Source organism: Triplophysa rosa, linkage group LG9 (assembly GCF_024868665.1).
Source record: "Triplophysa rosa linkage group LG9, Trosa_1v2, whole genome shotgun sequence".
Classification (NCBI taxonomy): Eukaryota; Metazoa; Chordata; class Actinopteri; order Cypriniformes; family Nemacheilidae; genus Triplophysa; species Triplophysa rosa.
The window spans coordinates 17,984,775-18,010,149 of NC_079898.1; the positions used below are offsets into that span (position 1 = coordinate 17,984,775).

The following is a 25,375-nucleotide window of genomic DNA, read 5'->3' on the forward strand; positions in this document are numbered from 1 at the left end:
TTAAAGGTCTTGTTTTTGTTTAGTCAATTTGCAATAAAAGCCATAGCATTAAAAAAAACATTTGCTCATGGTGATGTCATCACACCTTGAATGAAACAAACTGGTCACTATATTGAACTATATACATCCTGCATTTCAACCCATGCGTTGAGATACTGCAGACAGAAACCCCAGCCTTCAACCCTCACCAAGGTTACATTTTCTGCATTACAATGAGAATTGTCACTTGGGTCTGTCACATGATTTATAGCCAGCAATATGCAAACTAGTTTGTAGTGTCACGCATGACGCAACGCTTATTTAATACCCAATTTTCACCCAAAAACACACTTTTTAAAACGTGCATGTGTGGTTTTTGCTATTTTAGATACATACATACCCAGCTGTGATGAGGACGGCTTTTACAGGAGACTGCAGTGTGATAAGAGTAGAAGGGAGTGCTGGTGTGTGGACCAGCATGGAGGAGAGTTAATGGGCTCTAGAATCCATGGCAACCCCGACTGTGGTAAGCACAAGCGCATACGCGCTCGTACGCACGCATATACACACACAGGGAGGACAATACTCCTTCTGTAGCTTAGGGATTAGATCCACAAGAACATCAGTCACCCATCTGACAGAAGACCAAGTGCTACATTCATTAGGCCAGGTTCATTTCCATTCCAAAAGAGCAGTTGTCTCGCTGAAATAAAGGTCTGTAAGATTAATCACTTCTGGCTGTGTCTGACCGGCAGGTGATAAAACAAATCCCCTGACTGGACATAAAATAGCGATTAAAAAAACGCAATGTCAAAGTCACACCTTCTGTCTGCCTTTTGTTTACACGCCGACTTCGATTTAGAGGTTTTTCACACGTAAATTGCTCAGTTTGCACATATGGCTTATCATAACACCATGCACGTATCAATGAATCACTCTTTTTCTCTTCAGATGAGGTGGTTACGTACTCGGGCGATTTCGGGAGCGGGCTCGGATGGGAAGATGAGGAAGAGAAGGAGGCGGAGGAGAACGGCGAGGAGGCCGAGGAAGAAGAAGGGGAGGTTGGGGAGATCGATGACGGTGGATACATTTGGTAGAACGTAACAGAATTTCCGCCTTACTCAACGTAGCTTTCTGTGGCCCATCGCTACAGAGGCAGCTCTATCTTCTGACATTAAATGGTGGACACTGGAGGGTCGATCATCTTTATACTGCACTCCAAACAGCATCGAGTTAGGGAGGGGGTGGGGAGGGCTCGCTGATTAGTGTTAGCTGTAGTGAGATTATGGTATAACGGCAAAGAGTTTTAAATTATTGGGCTTATGACTACTTGTGAACCATCATATTATTTGTTGAATCGGTGAATCAGTCTTTAGCATCCGCAAACACAAGCTCTAGGCGGTTGATAGGTGTGATGTGATACGTTCTTATGCAAGTCTAATTAAAACATACTTTTATCACTATACACTTGGAAATTCTACCTGTAATTTTAAATAGTTTGAGGTACGGATCTGACTTTTTAAAGAATGTACTGCTTCATTAGACCTTCTGTCAACCATTGTTCTGTCCAACGGCTTTGGCTTTTTGAGACTGCTTTTGTAATGTCTTTGCTCTTAGAGTTCATGTAAATTGCAAGTTTCTATGTCCTCACGATGATTAAGAAATAACTCTAGAGCTAAGACTGTTACCCTCTTCCATCATCATCGTCCATGTAAGATCTGAACAAAATCAGTTTCTGTATCTGTAATACTAACACTTTGCATTAAGCAGCCATGAAGTACATTTAGTCATAAACATTTTAAGATTATCAGTTTATTTGATCTTATATGATGCATTTCTCTCACAAACTACAACAGATTTTAGCCTGTTTGCCAGAAATACACAATGCACTTCTACAAGATCCTGATCCTGGTCCTAAAGGCACTGTTTTTTCTCTCTTTTGTGTAATAATCCAACCGAAACCAGAGCCAGGCGACGCATTATATTTTCATGTAAACTACGTCTCAGTGCAGTAGCTTTCTCTCCCACAAACCCTGACGACCAAATCATTGTATTCTCTTTTGAAATGCACAGTAATAAATCCTGAGAAATGTGCTCTTTGGTTTCATATTTCTATCGTAATAGAATTTGCTTATACTTCACTAGGTCAGGCTGTAATACGGTGCCTCGGAGGCGACGTGGCTATTATAACCAGGCAGTATATGGATGAACAGGAGTCAGGAATGAGCTTTGGAAAATGCAATCTGACATATTCCCCTTTATATACCCAAAGGGACCAATCTGTCTTTGCAGATGTCTTCTAATCAGATCTTCCCATCATTTGCAGTGAAAGATGAGTTAGCTGTAATGTTACGAGGTGTAAATCTTGTGCCGCGAGGATTTATAATCTAGGTCCAAATTTATAAACTAAGACCAAGTATAACAGGAACCTTGCTTGTGTAAAACACTTTAAGTATCTCTTTGTGCATCTATGAGGAAAACATTTTCGCTTTGGAATCAAAGTAGCTAGCTGGCTTTACAGACTTTCTTTATTCCACTAGTGTCGAGTCTCAACTCGCTATAGCACATGAATTGTAAAACGTGTATGAGTTATACTCGGTCTGGTATGCTAATTTACTCCGACGCGCTTTCTGAGCTCCAAATAGGGAAGGGGGAAATGCATTTGATATGGTAACATCCAAACAAGTAAACATATTCATCAACGTACCGCTGCTTTTCGTGCCGAATACAAATCCTCTAAAAAATAGAAATGTCAAAAAGACAAAGTTTGGGGATATTTAAATTACATCTGGATTACCAGATAGCATCTCTGGTTTGTTTGGGTGGAAAAACGGCCTACTCATTAAAAGTCAATTGTGAATGTTCTGATGTCTTGCTCATCAGTGTACAGGAGTCTGCTAACAGTGATGTTATGCCACTTGGACTAGTGTATGATTGTATTGTACTGTACATGCCATTATTATTGTAAATACTTGGATTTTACGGAAAACGTTCTATTTGCGCTGAGTTGCAGTATATTTGCATTTAGTTGCATGTTTCTTTGTCTGAGTGTCATTCTTGCCTGAATATGATTAAAGGCTCTGGGCCCTAAACGCGTTTCCTTTCTTCTCCTTATTACTCACAAGACTGCGTACATACCATGTTTTGGCAATTTGAAAATACAGTGAAAATAACCAAAGGCTGAATGGTTTTAAAGACACACAAGTCTTGAAGTGGGTTCAAATAATTTAGTGGCAAAAAATATATATAAATCCATTTTAATAGAAGTCATAAGTTAACATAAGAAACATCTTTCAACTACACACTTGATGTCATACAGGGAATTAAAGAGTCCTTAACATCATAATAGAATCTGCATTAGGTCTAAATTATGATACTGCATATTACTGATCTTGTGTGGTATCCTGCTCTGATCTATTGGAATGGCTAGAAATCAATCAGAAAACATACATTTTTTCAGGTTTTAATTTGGTTATCTATTTGGAATAATTTAGTACTTAAATGACAAATGTAAAATATATTACTGTGGCCATAAACAGCGGAATTACAACACACTAACAGGTAATTAAACATGGCATAAATTAAAGCTGCTTCTCCCAGCGATCATAAAATACTTTGTTAATGTGCTAATATTTGCTATAAAATTACTAAAAAAATCAATTTTAGATGTGCAGGTATTCAAGCAGGATTTATATGTGAATGTTTAAATCATTCAAGCCCTTTTTTCTGAGTCAAGCTGTTGAGCCCAATGTCTACCCATGCACTACATGTCTTTTCCAGGAATACAAACCTGAAAAACAGCATTTATGTTGTTGTTATACTGCTAGGAAACTTTATCACATTCTTCCAACTTCGAAGCATTGATTATTTTCACTCCTGATTTCATTTTCAAATGTCTTGTACAATTACATGAATTGATGAGAATAATCAAAGCTTGCTTTGAATGCTCTGTAGTCTCCATGTTTTTCTGACATCTTCCTCTGCGTTGTCTAATGCCTTAAACACAGCGTCATTTCCAGTTTGAGCAAAGAGTCTCAGCAGCGGCTCAAGAACTGTCACTGGGATGCTGAAGTTGAGGTGAGGATATGTCACTTTTGCTGAAAAGTCTCTTGTGTTGCTAGACACGACTCCTACAATAACAGTATATAAAAGAAAGCATGAAATCTTCAGTCCTCACATTTAAGAAAACAATATGCTTTAATTGGTCACACGGTGCCCTCTTCTGGTTAGAGAAGGTATAGCACAATAGAATAATGCATGTGGTTGTCAGTTAAAGCCACAATATGGAAGAATTTTGTTATGAAATATACAAAAATCACTTGCACAGTGTGATATATTTCATGCAGTTGTGTACTTACATTATCCCAAATGTTCCCAAGAATGTGCAAATCCAGAGAAATTCCTATTTAAAATAACGGCCCGTCCCTTGTCTCCCTTGTCTCTGTTGCATATCAGTGACATAATATCCGGTGCTCCGCACTACCCTCAGTTTCCGGTTGTAGAAACTACGGCAACACGCAAATGCGGAAGTGGCTATACAGCATCTGAGACGCAGCATCTGTTGTTCTGTTATTATGGATCACGATTACTCTTTGGCAAGTAAAGGAACCCCCAAAAAGTGTAAACGTAGGCCAAATGAGGCAAGCAGGCTTATGGACAAACGAAGAAATAAAACAAGGATTCATATCCTTTTTTATATCAATAAAAGCGTTTTCTAAATGGAGAGAGCTTCGCGACCAACTTGGACTCGACAGAGACTCCGCTCTCGCAAGTGTTTTAATAGACAGGTAAGCACTTTTTTTTATTGTACATGAAATACTCATGCACAGATTATTTGAATAGTTATGAATGCAGTTACTCTATGAAATACAACAGTATATGTCGCACAAAAATATGTAGCCAATAACGTTACTTGTAAATGATGTGGGTTCGTTCCAATTTACTTTTTAAACGACGACTGTATGACTGTTTTAAACAGGTAAAACTGTGTAGCATTACGCTACAAAATCAACTGACAAAGTCCAATATCAGTCGCGGGCTAACGTAACATTACAGTCCACGTTTCTTGCAAGCTAATTCATTACGATGACAAAATAAAAGTAATTCATTACCTCGTCCGTGAACATGATGGGCGATCTCCATATGCCTCTGGATGGTGAAAACGACATGTCCCATAATTCCACTCTCCTACATAACATCATTTAGCTTCGCCTTTTGTTGTTGTTTCGAAAGTGCGCCATCTAGCGGTCCAAATATTCCATATTGTGGCTTTAAGGTTAACGTGTGTAATTTCTGAGCCACTAATGGCACAAAACAGAACTGCAAAAATAATGACTGTTATCAGACCAGTAGCCCCACCCCACATTCACACCATTGGTTGAGCCGATGAATGATATTACCCAATAGTTCCCCAGTGCTAGGACGAACCACAGCGCCACCACTGGCTCCAGACTGTACTGCACATGTAGTTTGCAACATCACAGGTTGTGACTGATGGGTGATGACTCTGGATAAGATCCCTGACGTCAAGGAAGGTCCAGAGCTACCTCCTAAAGCCCCGTAACCGATGACAACTACGTCCTCACCTGAACCAAGACAGAAAATGGGAGAAAGTACATGCAGAACTAATGTTATTGTCATATGTGCTTGTGTATTGTACTTACTATGAAAATGATTAAGTTTATATTTATATTGTAATTATGTCATAAAAACAATACATGTAATAAATGTAAATTAATCTGCATGTAATTAAGGCATATTTGGAGCCAGAAATCTCAAGACTCAAATATGTTGTCTCATTTTATAAGTAATTATAAAATGGGTGCACTCTACCTGGGTTAAAGTGTGTGGCAAACCGGGGAGTTAGTAAATTCAAGACGGGCTCCTGAAGCTTCACCACAGCAATATCATAGGGAGATGATGGTGCTGATGAGTACAGCACCTCACCACTCACTGTATGAAATCTGAAAAAAGTGTATTTATTTTACTGCAAAGGAGATGGCGATTACACACAATTCTTTATGAATGCTTACATTTTAACAAAGACTAACAATATTTGTATTTTCTAGACCAATTTGCATAAATTCAAAGTACAGCATACCTTCCTCCCATGTTGGCTTTGACTGTAAGCACCGATTTGTCATTCACCACATGCCTGCAGGTCAGTACCAATTGCTGGTTTAGCAGTACACCAGAACCCCACAAGTAACCAGCGTCGATCAGTACCACATCTGGGTAACGTTCACACCCACACACTGACCTGACATTGTTTGTTAATGGTGCTTGAAGAGAATTATAGATGAACTCTGATGACATCTTTGTCAGTGACTTCTGAGACTCAACAACCTTTAGCATATTTTTCAGAATTAAATGAACAGAGCACACTAATGTCAACCCAATCCATTCGTCTGACTTCCAGCATAGTGGTGAAATGATCAGACCCACAAGGTAAGCTCTATCTTCTTGACTAACAAACAGTCCTCCTCCTTCAGTGCCAGGCAAGCAGCGGGCATCAGTCAGGATCAGTGCATTTTCATCTCCGGCAAGATTACTCACAATACCTTTACTGATGGTGTTCATGAAAAGATCTGGACAGAGACCACCAAAAGGAGATCCACAGGCGAGGACAGCAAATCCCTTTTTAAGATTGCAACTCTTCAACCATGGCACAGATTCACTAAAGGTGGATGAAGTAGGCACTTTAAGAAAAGCAAACCAGCTTAGGAACCTGGAGTGTTTCAGAACCCCTGTGTCCTCACTGCCACTATAAAAACCCCAGTTATCTGCCCTCTTGAAGATTTTATGAAATGCGTCTTGAAACTCTAAACAGTTAACCATCATTAACAGTTTCGCCTCTTGACGGATCACGTTGGGTCGGTCCATTATCCTCTGGTTACAGTTATCGGAAACGTCAGTACGCTTTGTGTAATCTACGTACACTTTCATATGTTTACAAAAATTGTCAAAATACAACGGGTTTGAGTCATTTTTCGCGAAATGTTCATTTATAAACTCAGAAAACACAATGCCAGTGCAGACTACAATTCCATACTGGGAGTTTACAAATACTCCACTACAACTCATTGCTTTATTCTGAGACCCAGAACTGAGGTCGAGGGGCGTCTCAGATGCTGTGACAACACAACACGCCTCCTCAATAGTCTTCATTTTTCATGAATTAAAACTGATCGCAATAAAAAAGCTAGATAATTTAGGCGTTTAGGGCATGAGTTATCGCACCTTAAAGAGCAACACTTTACTACTACATTAATTCACAGATGTGTCAACCAACGGGCTAAAACGATTCTTAAAAGTAAGTAGAGTTAATTAAAGTAAGTTAATTCATACCCAATTTTTATTAATATATCGGCGAACCAACCCACTGAAGTTGTACGACCACAGCATAAAGTCTTCACCTGCATAATTTCCGGATATGATTTGATTGGTGTAGACGTCATCACGTGATCATATAGCACGTCGATCCATTGGCTAATCGGCAGTTCATACAAAGCTGCTGCTTTCCGCGTTGGACCAATTGCTTGTTAAAGGCTGTGGTTTGCCTGCATAACTAAGATTAAATTCTGTTTTGCAAAAGTTTTCTTTCTTATTTTTTAAAATGCGTTTTATGGTTCATACATGCTTTGAAATATATGCATACATATATGTACACAAGGAAATTCAAAATATTGTATTGCATTCATATTTTATTTGTAAAGCTTACATAAATATTGTGTTACAAGTTGCATGTACACAATTAGCCATTTCAACAGCCAGCATTTCACATAAACCTATTTACAGGCAAGTGACCCAGTAATGACACGTTTTCATATTGCACAGGCATCTTTTCTATGAAATAAAGAAAGCCTCTGTACTCTCATGTCAAAGCTGCAAAATCACAGCTGACAGTCAAAAAGTATTTATTGCACTGATTATTCAGGTAGTCTAGTGTTGTAGTTAAACAGACCAATGCGGATACATAGATGCAACTATGTGTTACATCAGCACTGTTTTAAAAGTATCAAAACACTATAATAGCAAACATTTTCATGTTTAAATATTAAAAACGAATCAAAAATATTATATCACTTTGATGAGTATGTATACATAGGCAAAACACCTCATCACTTCAAAAGTTCTTTTGTATAGGTGGAAAATGAAGCTGAAAAGTTTTATTAAAGACCACCAGCATTAAGGCACAGAGGTAATGTAACACAAAACACTGATTTTGTGTCATTTGATGATTTTTACATCATCAAAATGTATCACAGCACAAATAATGACCTGAATGAAAGTCCATGATTCAAATGAACAAAGGTGTGTTTACACTTGGCAGGGTATACGTTACTGACATGAAGGTAAAAGAAGGTGTTTTGTACCACTGTCAATATCTTTTTAAATTACCCATATACATCAACTACTATCATATTGTTTTCTATCCCTGCTTTTAGAAAAGTAAACAGCATCTTTAAATGCTATAAAAATGTACTTGCTTGGATACACATTAAATGAATGTTTATCTAAGCCTATTCTATAGCCACACTGGATTTTAAAGGCTCAAATAACAAAATATACAACACCCCTGTTTCCTATAGTTTTATTACAATATTAATTAATAAGACAATTAATTAATGAATAACTAAGGGTATATGGATTTTGATAAATAAATTGTAATAAATCATGACATTAAACATGCTAATCAATATACTGAGAAAGCCAACGAAAACCTTCACCATATCCTTGTCTCTTCAACACACTACACATAAACACTTCCATTGGCCTTAGGTTGAGATCCTTTAGTGACACATTTCCCTGTGTAGACACAGAAACAAAAAAACTTGTAAAGCTCCAGAAAATTTTAATAGATATGATATAAATACAGTATATCTAATTTCTAAACAGTTTGCAACACTTAGATTCTGTACCCTAAGCCTCAGCTCGATTCTGGTTTATAATCATTTTCTATTTACTGTCCAGTTAATAATAAAGTTATTTTACTGAAACATATTTCCAATTAACGTACCTTTCCAGTGGTGTGTCCATAAAGACCAAACATTCCTCTAAGGGCATCCTCACTAACTGCTTCTGGACGATCAATTTTATTCCCCAAAATAAGGATTGGCACATTGGAGATTGTTTCATCAGTTAGGAGAGCCTATGATTCGAGAAGTATGTCAGATAATAATATAGCATAAATATTTAAATGTATAAGTAGGCCTAATGTAAAACAAATACGTACATCCAGCTCAACTTTGGCTTCAAGTAGGCGTTCATGGTCAGCACAATCAACAAGGTAGACTATTCCATTTATTGCTGGTAGATAATTCTTCCAAACCCTTCTTGCTGAGAGAATAAAGAACAGACAAGAGCGGTTTGTTACATTGTGTCCAGAATTTCTAAAATGATTGCACTGATGAATGTATTTTTATTTTAGGCCCACAATCATTGTTTATTATGCCAGTTTAGAAAAGTATTTTAAAGAGATACCTAAGTAATATCTCCACATTTACCTTGAGCATGACCACCTAGATCAAATGTTGTGAAAGTCATTCCAGCGATAGACAGCTCCTCAGATGCTAGAGTACAGAGCATAAACAGGACACAACACATTGTGTACATTGGTTTCTTCAGTGTACAACGTAAATGTCATTTTAAATGTATGCATTATTCATCAAAAGGATGATGTATATTGTAGTGAAAGAAAACTTTACTTACTAGGGTGAAGTGTTGGAACATGCTGCCCTAGTCGATCATCTTTTAGCATGTGCAATAATGTTGTTTTTCCAGCATTGTCTAATCCAAGAAAAACAAGTTTCCCAGACTTTTTATATAATCCTACAACGAATGAGAGTACGAAGGGAAAATACATAGTTAAGTTAGTTTAGTTAAATGAAGTTGTGCCTGCCAACTGTTGCATCAACGCTGAAGGGCAAAGTTTATGCTAAAACCATGAGCACTTTAACTTCAGGCTGATACTTTACCTAATAACTGTAGGACACTGCTGAATCCTCTGTAGAGCCAGTCAAATATGAAAGACATTTTTTTCCTTTGCTCCCTGAAATTAAATGATGACAAAATGAGAGAATTGTTCTCTGGCAAAACCATACAGTCCTATCATTTTAAAAGGTGCTGTTAACTACAAAATAAGCTACTGTACTGTAAAAAGGTGATGAACCATATACCAATAACAAATTACCCCCACAGTTATTTAAACAGTTTGCATGTCTGCATAAACATTCACCTAAGTATATTGAAGAAAATAAAGTAAAAACCTCAAAGCTATTAACCACCCAGCCTTTTTAGTTGTGAGACCTCACCAAATTCTTTATATATTTGATATATTTTTACATATACAAATGACACTGTTAAACAGTTTTAACACGAACTCATGCTCTTAAGATCTGTTGTAAACAAGTGTTCATACAATACTTAATTGTTTGTTTTGCTATTTCTGTGGCTTTGCATTTCTGCTGCAGAACATTGGGGAAAAGTGGAAGCCTTAACTTAACAAGTATACTTTGAAGAAAAGAAATGCGAACTCTCAAAATATTATACCCTTGCACACAACAAGCAAGAAACTATTTCTAGTTGCGAGACCTTGTCACTTGACGCCATGGATATAGCGCACAGACATAGCTGTCACTCAAATGACAGTAACTCTAAGCTTAATGTTCCACTGTTTCTATACATTAATAGCATGCCGTATGATCTTATATTTTGTAATGTAAATAACAAGGAATATACGTAATAATGTTTTTATTTCATATGCCCATCCTTCATGTAATTGTCACCGTATACGCTCGTTTTGAGCCCAAATGTTTAGCGCGCACATTCCAGAAACGCGTCCGTTCACTGGAGGCGCGCTTTGCAATACAGAGCAAACAAGGGCCAAATGCGCCTGTTAAAATAAATAAAAGCTTAAACCTGGCACTGCATTGCGCAGTCAAATGGGTGAAAAACAGGTGTAGCTCAACACATTCTTTTACACAGAGAGACCGTGTTCGGTGTTAAAAGTTATTGCCATTGTGCGTTTAATCCGGTAAGGCTATTTTACCAGGCGCAAGAAAATGCGTCAGTTACACTGAAGTATTACAAACAACAATGCGTCACACAAAAACATATATGCCAAACCTGGAAGGGTCCGCGTCTACAGTAAAGCAGTCCGCTCACTGTGTTGTGCTGCTGAACGCCGATCCAACATTGACGTTTAACCGGAACTGCGTAGTTGTAAAGGATGGTCTCACGTCAATTCTAGTTTATCAACTGGAATCTGGTTGCTAAATGATAAATGTGACCCACAGCTGACGCGATCTGGCCCATATTACTGTTAAAATGTAAAAAAAATACAAGAATCAAAATTTCGCAGGTTATCAATGGATCCGTCCGGCTGATGCGTGCTTTTGCTGCAGCAGCTTTTTAAAGGACCATAGAAACTTTGAGAAGGTTTTAGAGACTATGGCCCGGCTTCACAGACACGGTTTAACTTAAACCAGGACTATGCCTTAGTTGAATTAAGATATTTATGTGTCGCTTTTATAAAAATGCATTAAAAGAATACATTACGGGTGTGCATCTCGAGACAAAACAATGGCACTGATATGTTTTAAGATATTTCTGGGCAAGTTATATTCAGTTAAGACAGGTCACACATTCATTTTAGTCTGGGGCTAGCCTTAAGCCTTGTCTGTGAAACCGGGCATATACAGTGGCTTGCAAACGTATTAATCCCCCTTCATTTTATTCAAATTTTGTTATGTTGCTTTATTATCTTAAACTACTTTAAATTAAAAATAATTTACATTGATCTACACTCCATGCACAATAATGACAAAACAAAAAACAGGTTTGTGACAACTTTGCAAATTTATTAAAAATTAAAAACTGAAGTAAGTACATTGCATTAGTATTCATACCCTTTTATGGGACACTTGAAATTTAGCTCAGAAGCATTAGTTTTGCTTGTTGATGTTTATACACTTCGAGTGGAGTTAACCTGTGCCAAATTCAATTGAATAAGTATGATTTGGAGCGGCACGTACATACCTCTCTATAAAGGGTGCAACAGCTGAAAATGCATATCAAAGTAAAAACCAAGACATGAGTTCAAAAGAACTGCCAGTAGAGCTTTGAGACAGGATTGTATCAAGGCACAGATCTGGGGAAGACTTCTGAAAAAAATCTGCTGTATTGAAGGTTCACAGAAGCATGTAGCCTCCATTTATCCACAATGAAAGAGGTTTGGAACCACCAGATCTCTTACTTGAGCTGACCTCCTGTCCAAACTGAGCCATCGATGAGGAAGGGTCTCAGTTAGAGCGGTGACCAAGAAGCTGATGATTACTCAGGTTGAGCTCCATGATCATATATGGAGATGGGAGAAACTTACAGAAGGACAAACATCACTGCAACACTCCACCAATCTGGGCTTTATGGCTTAGTGGCCAGACTCAAGCCTTTGCTCAGTGAAGACACATGGAAACTTGAAATATGCAAAAACGTACTTCAACGAATCTTTCAAACTGTCAGAAACAAGATGTTCTGGTCTGATGAATCTCAGATTCATGCATCATGTCTGGAGAAAAACAAGCACTGCTCAACACCTGTACAATACCGTCTTAACAGTAAAGTGTAGTGGAAACAGCATCATGATGTGGGGGTGTTTCTCAGCTTCAGGGACTGTACACAAAATACGGAGATAATGATCATGAAAACCTAGCCCAGAACATTCAGAACCTCGGACAGGGCAGAAGGTTCATTCTCCAACATGACAATGATCCTAAGCACACAACTAAAACAATGCAAGAGTGGCTTATGGACAACTCTGTCTATGTCCTTGAGTGGCCCAGCTAGTGCTTGAACCCAACTGAACATCTCTGTAGAAACCTGAAAATGTTTGTCTACTGATGATCTCCATCCAACCTGACAGAGTTTGAGAGGATCTGAGGAGAAGAATGACAGAAAATTGCCAAATGCAGATGTGTAAAGCTTTTCACATCATACCCAAAAAGATTTGAGTCTGTAAAGGCGCTATAACCATTTTCTGAGTTGAGGGTATGAATACTTATGCAATGTACTTATTTTTGTTTTTAATTTTTAATAAATTTGCAAAGCTGTCAAAATCAGTTTTTTGTTTTGTCATTATTGTGCATGGAGTGTAGATTAATGTAAAAAATAATCATTTAAAGTAGTTTAAGATAAGGCAGCAGCATAACAAAAGGTGAATCAAATGAAGGGGGATGAATACTTTTGCAAGCCACTGTAGGTGTTATTATAACAGCTCAGACATGCTTGTCACTCATTGCGTGTAGATGACAACAATGTCTACATTATTGTCTATATATGTATATATCTAATTTAAAAAAATGCATAAGCTACTCCGCAATTTACCCGTGCAGAAATTAACTATGGTTTCGTAAAAAAAGTAACCCAAAAGTAACAAAAGTTTGGTTTTATTTGTTGTAAAACCATAGCAACTATAAATTGACCATGGTCTCATAGTAACATAAGTAGCATAGTTTAACTATTTGTAGAGGTAACACAAATGGTAATAAATCTGCCATAAACCTTAACCTTTGCGTTAATTAAATTTTCCTAAGGGTAGACGTTATACAGAATTTTCAAAAGAGTATTTTACAACAGCAGTATCGTTGTGAAAAGCTTTATTAAAGCAATTGTTCAGAATGATACAGTACCTGAGTTTGACCAGACTGCTTCCTAACTTTAGTATCTGTTAAACAGAATATCAAACAGGAAACTTAACTTAAGACATCGGTTAGCACTTTTAACTGTATTTGTGACTTTCAGTCCCCCCTACAAGGTGTACTTATGTCTTTCTAAAATGTACATTGTACTATACAGATATTCTAAACGTGATCAGACTGGTCCATCCACAGTGTTATCTTCCTCAGTTCTTCGCATAGTAAAACCATTTGTCAACTGAAAAAAAATAAAGAACCATGTAAATATTGCACAATAGTGAAAAATGCTATTTGTTTAAGACAAAAAGAGGCAAACCTGAGCAAGGAATTGGACTGCCATCTCCACACGGGCATGACTGAAAACGTAAAGAACAAACAGATATTTATCACATTATGCGGAGTATTACACAAATCAAAGCAGAAATCTGCGAGGATGTCACTCACAATGTATTTGTTACCATATCAAAAATCACATAGGGCACCACTAAAATGCAATATATCATGATATTTGTAAGTTATCAAAATAAAATCTTGGTAATAAAACAAAATGTTCTTACTCCATCAACAACCGCTTTGGCTTCATCTACCGAACAGTAGAAAGGACTGTCTCCTCCTGAGATACATGCGTTCTTGCTAAACAGTGAAAGAAGAAATTTTAAACTTCAAAGACTCCATGAACTTTTCTGTGTTGGTACATTTCTTATTATGGCAAAAAGTTAAAGTATGATATCAAAGTGCTTGTCCTTTCACTTAAATAGTCAACAGCCTTCAGTTTACACCCTGTGACCACTTTATTAGGTACACCTGCACACCTGCTTGTTGAAATGTAAATAAAAGAAATGTTCTGTAACTACAAATACAAATGAAATTTTATGATTAGATATTCTAGTATGTTTGTACATCTGCAAATGTGTCATGTTTTAAAAAGAAACGGAGAAATTGCGGTTAAAATCTCACTCCAGGGAAACAGTTAAGACATTTTAAATGCGTAAAAATATTACTGTTCATTTATAGATGAAGCAAATGGAAATTTGTGCAGCATTGTCAGATCTATGGCTTTTGGTTTCTATAGCAGCTGATCATTCGATGCTTCAAACCATAGATACATATAACTAGATGTCGCATTCAAGCTCTACAGGCACGTAGATGTGTCCGCCATCTTGGAACGGTCTACTAACGTCACTCACAGTTGACTAGAATGGCCCAACACTGCGCTGCGCAGCCATGGCTGTGAAAACCACCGGATTTAAATTCCCGAAAAATGGGATAACCTTTCGTTGTTGTCATGTGTTAGTGTAGCAGATATAATGTTTGAGTTTACACAACAATAAATATGTTTTCATAATCGTACAGACAGCTTGATCTTGAGTGTTAACAGACCGGCTCGCACCGTTCCAATATGGCAGACGACCCACGTATAGCGGCCCATAGAAACAGATGCGATTGCGGAATCTATGGTTCAAACGCCCTTGTGTCTGTCCGACCCAGCGACATCTTTGCACATGCGCAAAACTTCCTACTTCGGTTTTCAATCTGATCAAGTGTTTACATGTCCTATCAAGCGGATTACAAATGGCATAAACCATCCCTTACAATCATACTGAAATTTCAATCGGTGGGCATTTTTAATCTGATTGACATGTTTATATGGAGCATTTTCATTCGGATTGGGTTTTTAATCGGATTACAATGGTCCATGTAAGCGCAGCTAGTGATGGCTACAATAAAATATCAATGCAAATACAAACAAAAGCACATTTTGTGTACATTCTTACATATGCATGTATATTATAATATTATGAAATTATATCAAGACTGTTAAGAACAATATTGCCTTACCAGTTTAGTTCTCCGCCACTGGTCTGCTGTGAAATAAGTGCCTTCCAAAAGCCATGGGTGGTTTTGATTGTCTCAATGGCAAAGTCCTGTAATACATGTAGCATATTAACAGTGATGTAAAGTAGGTTGAACAAGACAGCTACAGGACAAATTGTACTCCGTAGCACATTTATGTCTGATGGAGTATAAGAAATTTGTTCGGAGGACTGAACTTTTGGACTGAAAATTTGTGAATTTATTGAACAACATACTTTGTCTTTAAAGTCTCCATTGAATGCAAACTGGTTTTCCGGTTTTCCATCTGGTACTTTGTACCTCCTAAACCAATCAACTGTGGCCTCAAGGTAGCCTGGCTTGAGTCTCCTCACATCGCTAATATCTATATTTTATAACAGAGGAACAATCACACATCTTCGTCACTCTTATGAGTCAACTGGGAAGCACTGTGTGTACAGTGTGTCTGTACTTACTGTTAAAGTCTTTTGCCTCAGGGTCATCAACATTGATTGCAATAACTTTCCAATCAGTTTCACCTTCATCAATCATTGCCAAAACTCCCAGGACTTTCACTTTGACAACATCTCCATGGGAGAGTACCTAAAAAGATCACCCAGCATGAAGTTTATCTATCCGTGCAAAGTAAATTAGGCTATAATATAATAACTTTCCTCTGTTTTAATGAACATTTCAAAATATTGAACAAACAAAATACTGATACCTTGTTACCAATTTCACAGACATCAATCGGGTCATTATCACCACAATACCCTGTGTCTTTGTCTTTGTGCCCAGGGTCTTCCCAAGTCTGTCAGAAAAAGGAGCATACACAGACAGACAGTTTATATAGAAACTGTATTATTTTGTACAGTGCATCAGCAATGATAAACAGTGACTTTAACTTTACTTGGAAAACGTAAAGGTCATGGAGTACATGGAGATTGTATTTTATGTGTTTCTATGTATTTAGTGTTTCTTATTAATCCCTAATTTGTTTTATATGACATGTTACATGTAAGATTTAAGATTTAGATTTAGATTCAATTTATTGTCATTGCACATGTACAAGTACAAGGCAACGAAATGTGACCTCTGCATTTAACCCATACAGAGAGTAGTGAACACACGTACCCCCGGAGCAGTGGGCAGCTATCACTACAGCGCCCGGGGAAAATGTACATAGTCAGTGTATGTTTATATGGCTTACTTGTGGGATTGCTCCATAATTCCAAATATAGCCTTTGTGTGGGAAAACATTGGCCACATAACGCAAATTGCCCTTCTTCACATCTTGCTTAATTGGGTTCAGAGGGTCTTTTGTAGCGATCTGAAAGTGAACCATAATGGTGACATATGGAATGGCAGAAAATTCACAGACACAGTTACTGAGTGATATTCTATTTTGTCAATATACAGTAAACTTAAATACAGAGCAAATATATTTAGCATTAAAATGCACCTGTCCTATATAACCATTCATGTTTATCTCCATGTATATGACCTAGCAAAGTCCATTTACAAAGTGCAGTGGGATTTTCTAACCATGGTAAAGTAACCTCTGGAAGTTTACAGTATTAAAAATATTTGATTTTGGATATTGCTTAGTTGGGGACCTCCTTGCACAGATCCACAAATAAAAAAATAAATCTGTCAGATACAAACAGTAAACTTTTTGCATTGTTGTCATACCTCCATTTTTGCATTTGTCCACCTTGGCACTTCAACAACCATGTGGACAATATTCTGCGAAGCAAATAAAAGAAAGAAAGGAGAAAATGTCTGTACTGTTTCTGAAACTGCACTGTAAAACTTCAATTTTCTTTTTATTATCATGTAAAAAGGATGACACTGACCAAGTTACAAAGGTAAGATAACAGACAAGTATAAAGTGTTTGAATGATGACACTGCATCCCTTCACCTATTAAGTAAACCTGATAAAGGAACTGATAGAGATCATTCTAGATTATAAAACGACCATTTAGTGCCAAAGGATTCTCACAAGAGACATTTACATTGTCATAACATATAAATCCTTTAAAAAATCCTTAGCTTCGTATACTGTGGTGGGCTATATGAGACCAGTTTTTACTGCACTTATGCTTTTTGTTGTCCTTATGTTGTTCCAATTGCTTCCATTGTTTACCTCATTTGTAAGTCACTTTGGATAAAAGCGTCTGCTAAATGACTAAATGTAAATGTAAACATAAGAATATTGGATTTCAAGATACTTTACCTGAGATTCATCTGCATATATAGGTATGTCATGGAATGGTGAAATGTATTTTCCATCTGAGCTTTCTATACAAAAAGGAAAGTTTAAATTATATATCAACTTCTATTTACAATCACAGCTGTATGATTCAGGGAATGGTACATTTGATCACTTATAAATCCACATTGTGCACCTGATTTAACAATCCAAACAATTCATGAACTGTGTGAACTTTTAAAACCTTTAATCCATCTGCTAAGGGTGGGACGTCTATTTCACAGGTGGCAACTAAACAAATATACAAAACACGCCCCACTTCGAGATAAAATAGACTTTATTTTAGATAAAGCTAATTCAAAGACAAAATCTTAAAACAGAAAAGGCCATTCAAAATGATGCAATATGATGAATGATGCAACGCGAACTCTCATGTGTATTTCACAGCCTCATTCACGCATTTATACAATTCTTACATGACACTGTTACACAGACTGATGAATATTGCACTACGTGGTATTATTTAACATACACCTGACTATAACTTGCCACTTTCAGTCTGTACTGAAGCCGGTATAACAGGTTTAACGTGTAAGTTATCCCTATAAGTTAGAATGGCGTTTAATCAAATCCACCATTAATAGTCATAAATCTAAACACTTTAATATCATATTTCAACCTCATATCATAAAACCATTGAATTTACGGCTCATTTTGGTTAAGTTTTAGCTAATGAATGACGCAAGGAAAAACGACACGTGGGACTTGCGGCCCACCCCCTTTCATCTTCATTCAATAAACTACCCTCGCCATACAAACTTCTCATCATTAAATACTAAAGAACACCGTTAACACTTACTGAAATACACCCTGTAGCTTAAAGTGTTAGGGTTTCCTCTTTCTTCAATGGTGAAACTCATGTTGCACGCTCAGTGATGTATTGATTCCGGGAGACTGTACAGCACCCTGCGACTTAGCTAGAGGAAATCAGGCATGCGCAGAAACTGTGTTGCGTATGTGTCAAGCGTTGTGAATCTATTAGATATCTAAGCTATTATTCTCTTTTTGACAAACAACAAATTGGTGTATTATCACTTATAATACTCTTGCAGTAATATTACGCATTTTAATAAAGCATACACCAAAATTGTATTTATCATGTGGTGTGTTTTGTAGTTTGTAGCTCATTTATCTGTTTGCCAAGTCAACAAGTGCGCTAAGATTTATCTCAAAGTTGTATTAATAAAAGTATGTATTATTATTGTGTTAGATTAAATGATTAAACTTGATTTTCTTACACTTGTTGACACAGCAGAACTACTGTAAACATTAGAATGTCATTGGTGATGCGCATGTGGGATGGGAGTTTACGTGACGCGATCCCCCGTTGACGTCATATCCGCCCAGCGCTCTTCGCTTCCTGCCTGGCGGAGGGAGGGGTTGGTGCTGACGGCTGGGAGGACGAGCTGAACGTTAAGAAAGCCTTGGAAAGCGATAAAAAGAGAGAGTAAAGGGCCCGAGGTGTCACCTTCCATAGATATAACTTATCGCTCGACTCTGATTAGCACCCGAAGCACGAGCAATGTCGTCCAGCCGTCAGTTTAGTGAAAGCAGGTCCATCCCGACCAGGACGGTGCTGATCAACGACTCAACGCAGCTACCTCACGACTATTGCACCACACCAGGGGGCACTTTATTCTCAACCACCCCGGGAGGTAATGCCCGCCTGAGACTGATATCTGGTTGTAATTTGAATGGTGATGACAGTCTAAAGTTAGATGGTGGCCTATGTTGGCCAGGAAGCCTTGACCACATATAGACAGTAGACAGCATTTTTGAGCATTGAAGTCAATGTTGTCTGGTTGGCATGTTGTAGCTTGTGTAAGGACAAAAAGGTAAAGGTGTTAGGAGGTTTAAATAGATGGTGCCCAAAATATCCAGGAAGGTTGCTTGCTAGGATTTGAGACGGCCATGTAACTTAGTTCAAAACAAAAACAGCAGCGACGAGCGCGCCTGTGATTGGTCTGCGGTGACTGATTGACAGAATAGAGCAGAACAAAGGAATGCATTAGTTTAATGCATCCAGAAGAAGGGTAAAAATAATAGCCATTGTTATGCTTTTTGTTTGTGCTGAACAGAATGGTTTTGTATTGATTAAATAATTTATTGTTTGTTGTGACCAGTCATACTAAATTAGTCATGAATTCCATTGTTGTAGGCTTGACTTATGTCACAAGCTGGTATTTGTCATTAGTATTGTATCAAATTGTTCATAAAAGTATGCCATCCTGACAGTTGTGATGCCAATGCAGGTACCCGAATCATCTACGATCGTAAATTCCTGTTAGACCGGCGTAACTCACCCATTGCCCAGACCCCACCAGCACACCTGCCGGTTATCCCAGGAGTGACGAGCAAAAACATCCTGAATGAAAACAAGAAGACTGAAGCTAAAAACATCAAAAATCATGATGCCAAACCAGGGCAAGGTTAGTCTAAAATTGATCTAACTGGAACTGTTTCTACGTGCACCATCCTGCTTTGAAATCTGTCATCTTTTTTACACAAACAGTTAAATTAAGGGGTCAGGTTTAGACTAGAAATTAATATACAGTATAGAGTATAATTGTTATGACATTGTGACTCTCTTTAGTTTGCTAATGGTTGTGCATTTTGCATATAATTTTTCACAGGTGACGATGCTCAGTTTGAGATGGACATCTAAAGAAGAGAAACCAACATGAAGAATGATTATTTACCTGGTACCTGTGTGCCAGTGGCTTGGCTTGTAGAAACCAATGTTGTGAGCCCTCTCCTTTAGCTCTCTCTAGCTGCGGGGTGCTGTATAATCATGCGGATAAATGACTAATGTTTGCCCAGTGGGGCTTCTGGAGCCCTGAAAGTTAACCTATGAGCCTGCTCTGTTTAAGTTTCAGGGTTACCCTCAGCTGTACTTGCTTATGTCACAGAGCAAGAAAAAAATACTGTATTTTTAGTGCCCGGTCTTACCAATTTACTGTAATACAATCATAAACAAATCCGCCATCAGAGATTTGCTGCTGAATCTCTGATGCACTGCTGATAGTTGTTTTCAAAGTACACTGTTACAGTGGATACCTTTTAAAGGCACTTACTGCAGTCTACTTTGTTCACAAGTAAACTCACAGTCAAGTCGAAAAAAGCTATCAATATGTACATGCTCTCCCAAATTTAATATTTGTTATCTTTCCCTTTTCAAAGTGGTCCTTTGATTTTTCTTTTAAAGGGATAGTTCACCCAAAAATGAACATTTTGTCATCATTCACTCACCCTCTTGTTACAAACCAGTATAAATGTCTTTGTTCTGCTAAACACAAAGGGAGATATTTGTAAGAATGTCAGTGACCAAACAGATCTCATTCCCCATTTACTGCCATAGTAGGGAAAATAATTACTATGGGAGTCAATGGGGTATGAGATCTGTTTGGTTACTGACATTCTTACTAATATCTTTCCTTGTGTCTAGCAGAACAGAAAAATTTACACAGGTTTGGAACAACCTAAGGGTGAGTAAATGATGACAGAATTTTCATTTTTGGGTGAACTGTCCCTTTAATGCTAATAAGGAACAGCAGGATTATCATCATAGTTTTTGATTAAAGTTGAAATCAGTTCCATATTCATTCCAAGTTTTGTATCATTTACACATCTGTATACTTTTTACTTTATTTTGGGATTTCAAGGTTTTCAGGTATTTGTTAAGTTCATAAGAACAAGTTCATAGTTGTCGTACCACAGACCATAAACAATCATTTGAATCATGATGCCAAACAAATACACATACTTTTTAGGTTTATGCAGAACTTCCCTTATAATGACTATTTCAGTCAACTGAAATATCAACTTTAAACTTGAAATATCTTTCATCCTTTCTTACATTAAAGGTTAGGGTTGAAAACATTGTGTAACAACTTGAACGTTGAGACTGTTACTTTTGGTCAGAGAACGGTTGCGAAGTTCAGACTGGTAACAGTACGGTTTATTTCTAGCTTGCGTTGCGAGTTAGTTCAGGTAATACTTGAAGCATCAACATCAGCTTTGTAGTCACTGTATGTGATAAACACTTCTGGTCAAAGGTAGACAATACCCAGTGCTGTTGGACTGGATAAGGATTTCACATAGTTAAGAAAACATTACAACTAATAGAGCTGGTCTCAGGAAGTACTTGTGCTTTTTACCTCTCAAGTACACATCTTACTGCCCCTTTCATGGGAGTAATAACAGTGAATATTTAACATTAATATCAGCTGTGACATCTGCTGTCACTTGACAATTACTACAATTCTTACAAACCTTGATAATCAAAACAAAGGTAGAAGAGCACTGAAGTAATGTTTGGTCATTTTGTCTATTTCACAACTACAGAATGTGAAAGTTCAAAAGATGGATAGTTTTATAGTGACCAGACATTCATATTTTGATTCACATCAACAAATCTTGAAAACTTGAATTGAATCTGATGCTCTTCTATGCATGTTGTTTTGATCTGCTCTTTATTTCACATGTCAGTATCCTTCGAACATTACGGAGTTCACTTATTTTTCGGGATGCCAAATCTTGTGGAAGAAGCTTTGATTAATATTGAAAGATAATTAAACAAAGAGATTATTCAAACAAAGTGGCTTAAAAGAGGATACAACTTATTCTCATGACTTTCTGTGTTTTAGTTATTCTTTGGAGCAGAGAAAGATTGACTTTCTCTCAAAACAATCTCTTGTGCTTCGCCTCTGTATCCATGCCTTACTTTACTAAGCTGAGCAGCTATGTCAAATGCAGTTCCCTTGCATACCTTAAAACGGGAATAATTCCATTCCATTTGATTTCTTTTTATTCTTCCCTGTTAAGTTGAGAATAAGATCAAGATAAGTTTTACTAGAAAACATTTATATTTTTGGAAACATGTTTAATATCTTTTACTTTCTTACAGAGATGGAAAGATTTGGACTTACATCAATGTAATGTTTGTAATACAAGTAATGGGTTGGTTGAATTAAAAAATGGTTAGGTTTCACTTTGATTGGTTGCATTTAAACTTTCTATTAAATATTTCATACTGGTGAATTGAATTTAAATCCTTAATATACCACTCTAAACCCTTTCAGCTTTTGGTAAGTTGCATTTAAGTAATAAAGATTTAAAGTGAATTTATATTTACTGCCCTTCTGTAATAGATTTGAGTTGTCAAATCCCCACTCTGAAATATGAACGTTTAGATTTTAAAAAATATCACCGCTTACCTTTGCTTTATACATTCCCTGAGTCTTTGTAAGTATCAGAAATGCATTTAGCTCTATAAAAGGGGATTTTTGGATGGGGGTGTTTTAATGTGGCAGAAATGTAAAAGTATATTTTCTTTCTCTGAGACCCTGTTCTGTTTAATTTGAATAAAATGCCAATGCCAGTGTACACTGTTACAGCAAGATCAATAAAAAATTAATTGATAATAACTGTCTTTGTTTATTATGTTTTCTGACAAGTGCTTTTGCCCTGTGCTGGAATATCATGTCTATACATGAATGAAATACTAGATTTGGCCACTAGGAGGAGCACTGCAGTAAAGTACAAGATGGAGAAAAAGTTAGTCGAGATGTTTAAAAATATATATTTATATACGTGTATATGCATACACAAAAATATGTACATGTAATACAAAGTGTTTGCTTTACCACAGTAATTTCCATAGATTATTTAAAAAAAATTAAATTCAATCAAAAACATTAGTCACATTGACTTGACCATTAAACAACACAAGGCTATTCATGCAAGCCTTATTAAAATTGTTATTAATAAATTTATCGACCCCATCAACTTAGACTTTTGTATCTCTTTTGGTGGAAAGAACCACTTCAGGTATTTTAACAGACGGCTTCTTCAAGGATATGCAGTCTATGCACCCTCCATACATAATATGAGATTTACAGTAATGTGTGTTCTTAGGTGTCTGTTTCTGAGAGAGCGAGCGACACATCCTAACTATTTTTTTACAGTAAAGTAGTCGTAGTAGTACACCTGCATATCCGCAGAGCCATTTACTTGGTGGTGAAAGTAATCAGAGATACTCTTATTATGGAGATGGAAGGGTCTGTAATACTTTAAATACTACAACATTAAACATTACAACACACTTTAAATATCGTCAACTACTATTAGATTATTAATGATAATTGTAAACCTATTATCTACCTTTTTTACTATGTTTATTTTCTTTTTTAGTTATCCTAGTTGTGCAAACACTGTCGAGCTTGTAGAGATGCTGCAGTTTTGCCAGAGGGGAACTGGTTGGGCCTGGGTTCTCCCGAGGTTTTTTTTCTCCCTTGGAGTTTTGTGTTTCTCGCCACCGTTTGCGCATAACGTCACTGTTTTGCCTGACCGGGGGCTGCTGACATCAGCTTTAGAATTTAAAGTTTCCGTATTTATTAATATAACTTTAAAATGTACCATTCTGCTTAAGTTATTTATTATTACATACAAGAATTTATAGTCCGTACAATATTTGACCTGTGTTTCTGGACTTCCGCTCGCTCGCTTGATCGGTCAAACGTGCCTGCTGGTAGTCACCTGGTCACTAAAGCCTGGCTCAGTCAAAAATCAATAGAAATTAAAAATAAATAAATGAAAACAGCTTTTACGGCAATCGGCTGTATTAAATAAAGTGAGCATATGAGAGTAGGCTACCAACATATAGACGAAATGCGCATTCGACGTGGTGATGACGTCACCTGTTTTTGACTTTCGATTACTTCGATTAATTTGCATTTTAAGTAGTCAAGTGACAACAGTGAACGTACATTAGCCTACATGACACTTTACTAGCAGCACCGCCAAAGTTTACAGGTGAGTTCATGCCATGGTAAGTTTATGAATTCAAGCCCCGCCTCCTCCATGGCTCGTGCTGCTGTAAACTGTCTCACAAGCTCAGCTGGACGATGTTTCTGGACCCACATTCATTGGTACATAATTGACTGACAGCAGGGGCGTAAATCCCGGGGGGACGGAGGGGACACGTCCCCCTCCATCAGAGGGTTGTCTCCCCCTCCATCAGAGGGTTGTCCCCCAAAATAATTAAAAATCGCACTGTCTGTTCTGCTAAATATATTTAAAAATACCTAAACTAATTGTGTAATTAGAAAAAAATACAAACGCAAAAAAATGCGTTTTAAGTTTAGAAACAGTTGAGTTCCCCCTCCCCTGCCTCACAGTGGTTTGGCCCACTGCCTGCTTTCCCAGTTCATCTCACCTTCATCTTACCTACCTAGTAAGGTATGTGGCCCAGTTCAGCAGTGGTTGTTGAACTCCAGTAAGAAGGCCATTTTATTCACGTTAAATGGAGTGATTCTCTTTATGCTGATTCATTAATAAATTAGTTGTGGCATAAAAAGCTGATTACTGATGTATTTTTCCATGAATCTGTTATGTTAGCGATTGAAACGTTACTTAGCTAGTTAACGTTAGCTTGTTTACAATAGCTTGTTGCATAGTGCGTCACACACTGCAACTAATGGCTGGATACACTACAAGACTTTTGCCCAGATTTTTGCCCAGATTTTCAGTCCGGAGTTGTTGCAGAAAGTCTGTGCCAGTCTGCAGATTTGATCATGTATTGTTTTTTATGCAAAC

The 25,375-nt window shown here is 37.3% G+C and overlaps 5 protein-coding genes across 7 annotated transcripts in view; 2 read left to right on the forward strand and 3 right to left on the reverse strand.

The window, feature by feature from the left end:
- spock2 (SPARC (osteonectin), cwcv and kazal like domains proteoglycan 2) overlaps positions 1-3,071 on the forward strand; it is a 28,310-nt gene extending 25,239 nt beyond the window's left edge. Inside the window, exons 9-10 of the mRNA XM_057342040.1 lie at positions 368-505; positions 931-3,071. Coding sequence (XP_057198023.1) covers positions 368-505; positions 931-1,076 — 284 coding nt within the window. The 3' untranslated portion in view covers positions 1,077-3,071. The remainder of the gene's footprint in view (positions 1-367; positions 506-930) is intronic.
- Positions 3,072-3,197: 126 nt separating this feature from the next.
- tysnd1 (trypsin like peroxisomal matrix peptidase 1) lies at positions 3,198-7,392 on the reverse strand. 3 transcript variants are annotated; one of them, XR_008963540.1, is made up of 5 exons: positions 6,080-7,392; positions 5,812-5,942; positions 5,379-5,564; positions 5,091-5,298; positions 3,998-4,109 (listed from the first exon to the last, which is right to left on the reverse strand). XR_008963540.1 is itself a non-coding variant. In XM_057342081.1 (4 exons), exons 1-4 carry the CDS (start codon positions 7,144-7,146, stop codon positions 3,907-3,909), a joined length of 1,587 nt encoding a protein of 528 aa, XP_057198064.1. In that variant the 5' UTR covers positions 7,147-7,392; the 3' UTR covers positions 3,198-3,906. The 3 variants fall into 3 exon arrangements, 1 of the variants encoding a protein (XP_057198064.1); XR_008963541.1 differs by lacking the exon at positions 3,998-4,109 and adding an exon at positions 4,123-4,484; XM_057342081.1 differs by lacking the exon at positions 5,091-5,298 and having other exon boundaries at positions 3,198-4,109.
- A 278-nt stretch (positions 7,393-7,670) lies between these two features.
- Positions 7,671-11,300, reverse strand: sar1ab (secretion associated, Ras related GTPase 1Ab). Its single transcript, XM_057342175.1, has 7 exons — positions 11,107-11,300; positions 9,957-10,030; positions 9,691-9,810; positions 9,486-9,551; positions 9,215-9,318; positions 8,999-9,130; positions 7,671-8,787 (listed from the first exon to the last, which is right to left on the reverse strand). Exons 2-7 carry the CDS (start codon positions 10,012-10,014, stop codon positions 8,671-8,673), a joined length of 597 nt encoding a protein of 198 aa, XP_057198158.1. The 5' UTR covers positions 10,015-10,030; positions 11,107-11,300; the 3' UTR covers positions 7,671-8,670.
- A 2,317-nt stretch (positions 11,301-13,617) lies between these two features.
- ppa1b (inorganic pyrophosphatase 1b) lies at positions 13,618-18,713 on the reverse strand. Its single transcript, XM_057342009.1, has 11 exons — positions 18,579-18,713; positions 17,744-17,808; positions 17,199-17,252; positions 16,717-16,836; positions 16,231-16,317; positions 15,983-16,109; positions 15,764-15,891; positions 15,513-15,598; positions 14,231-14,306; positions 13,990-14,029; positions 13,618-13,911 (listed from the first exon to the last, which is right to left on the reverse strand). The coding sequence occupies exons 1-11, from the start codon at positions 18,637-18,639 to the stop codon at positions 13,880-13,882; spliced, it is 876 nt and encodes a 291-aa protein (XP_057197992.1). The 5' UTR covers positions 18,640-18,713; the 3' UTR covers positions 13,618-13,879.
- Positions 18,714-19,126: 413 nt separating this feature from the next.
- Positions 19,127-23,199, forward strand: eif4ebp2 (eukaryotic translation initiation factor 4E binding protein 2). The gene is made up of 3 exons (XM_057342826.1): positions 19,127-19,434; positions 20,032-20,208; positions 20,413-23,199. Exons 1-3 carry the CDS (start codon positions 19,302-19,304, stop codon positions 20,442-20,444), a joined length of 342 nt encoding a protein of 113 aa, XP_057198809.1. The 5' UTR covers positions 19,127-19,301; the 3' UTR covers positions 20,445-23,199.
- Positions 23,200-25,375: the final 2,176 nt, after the last annotated feature.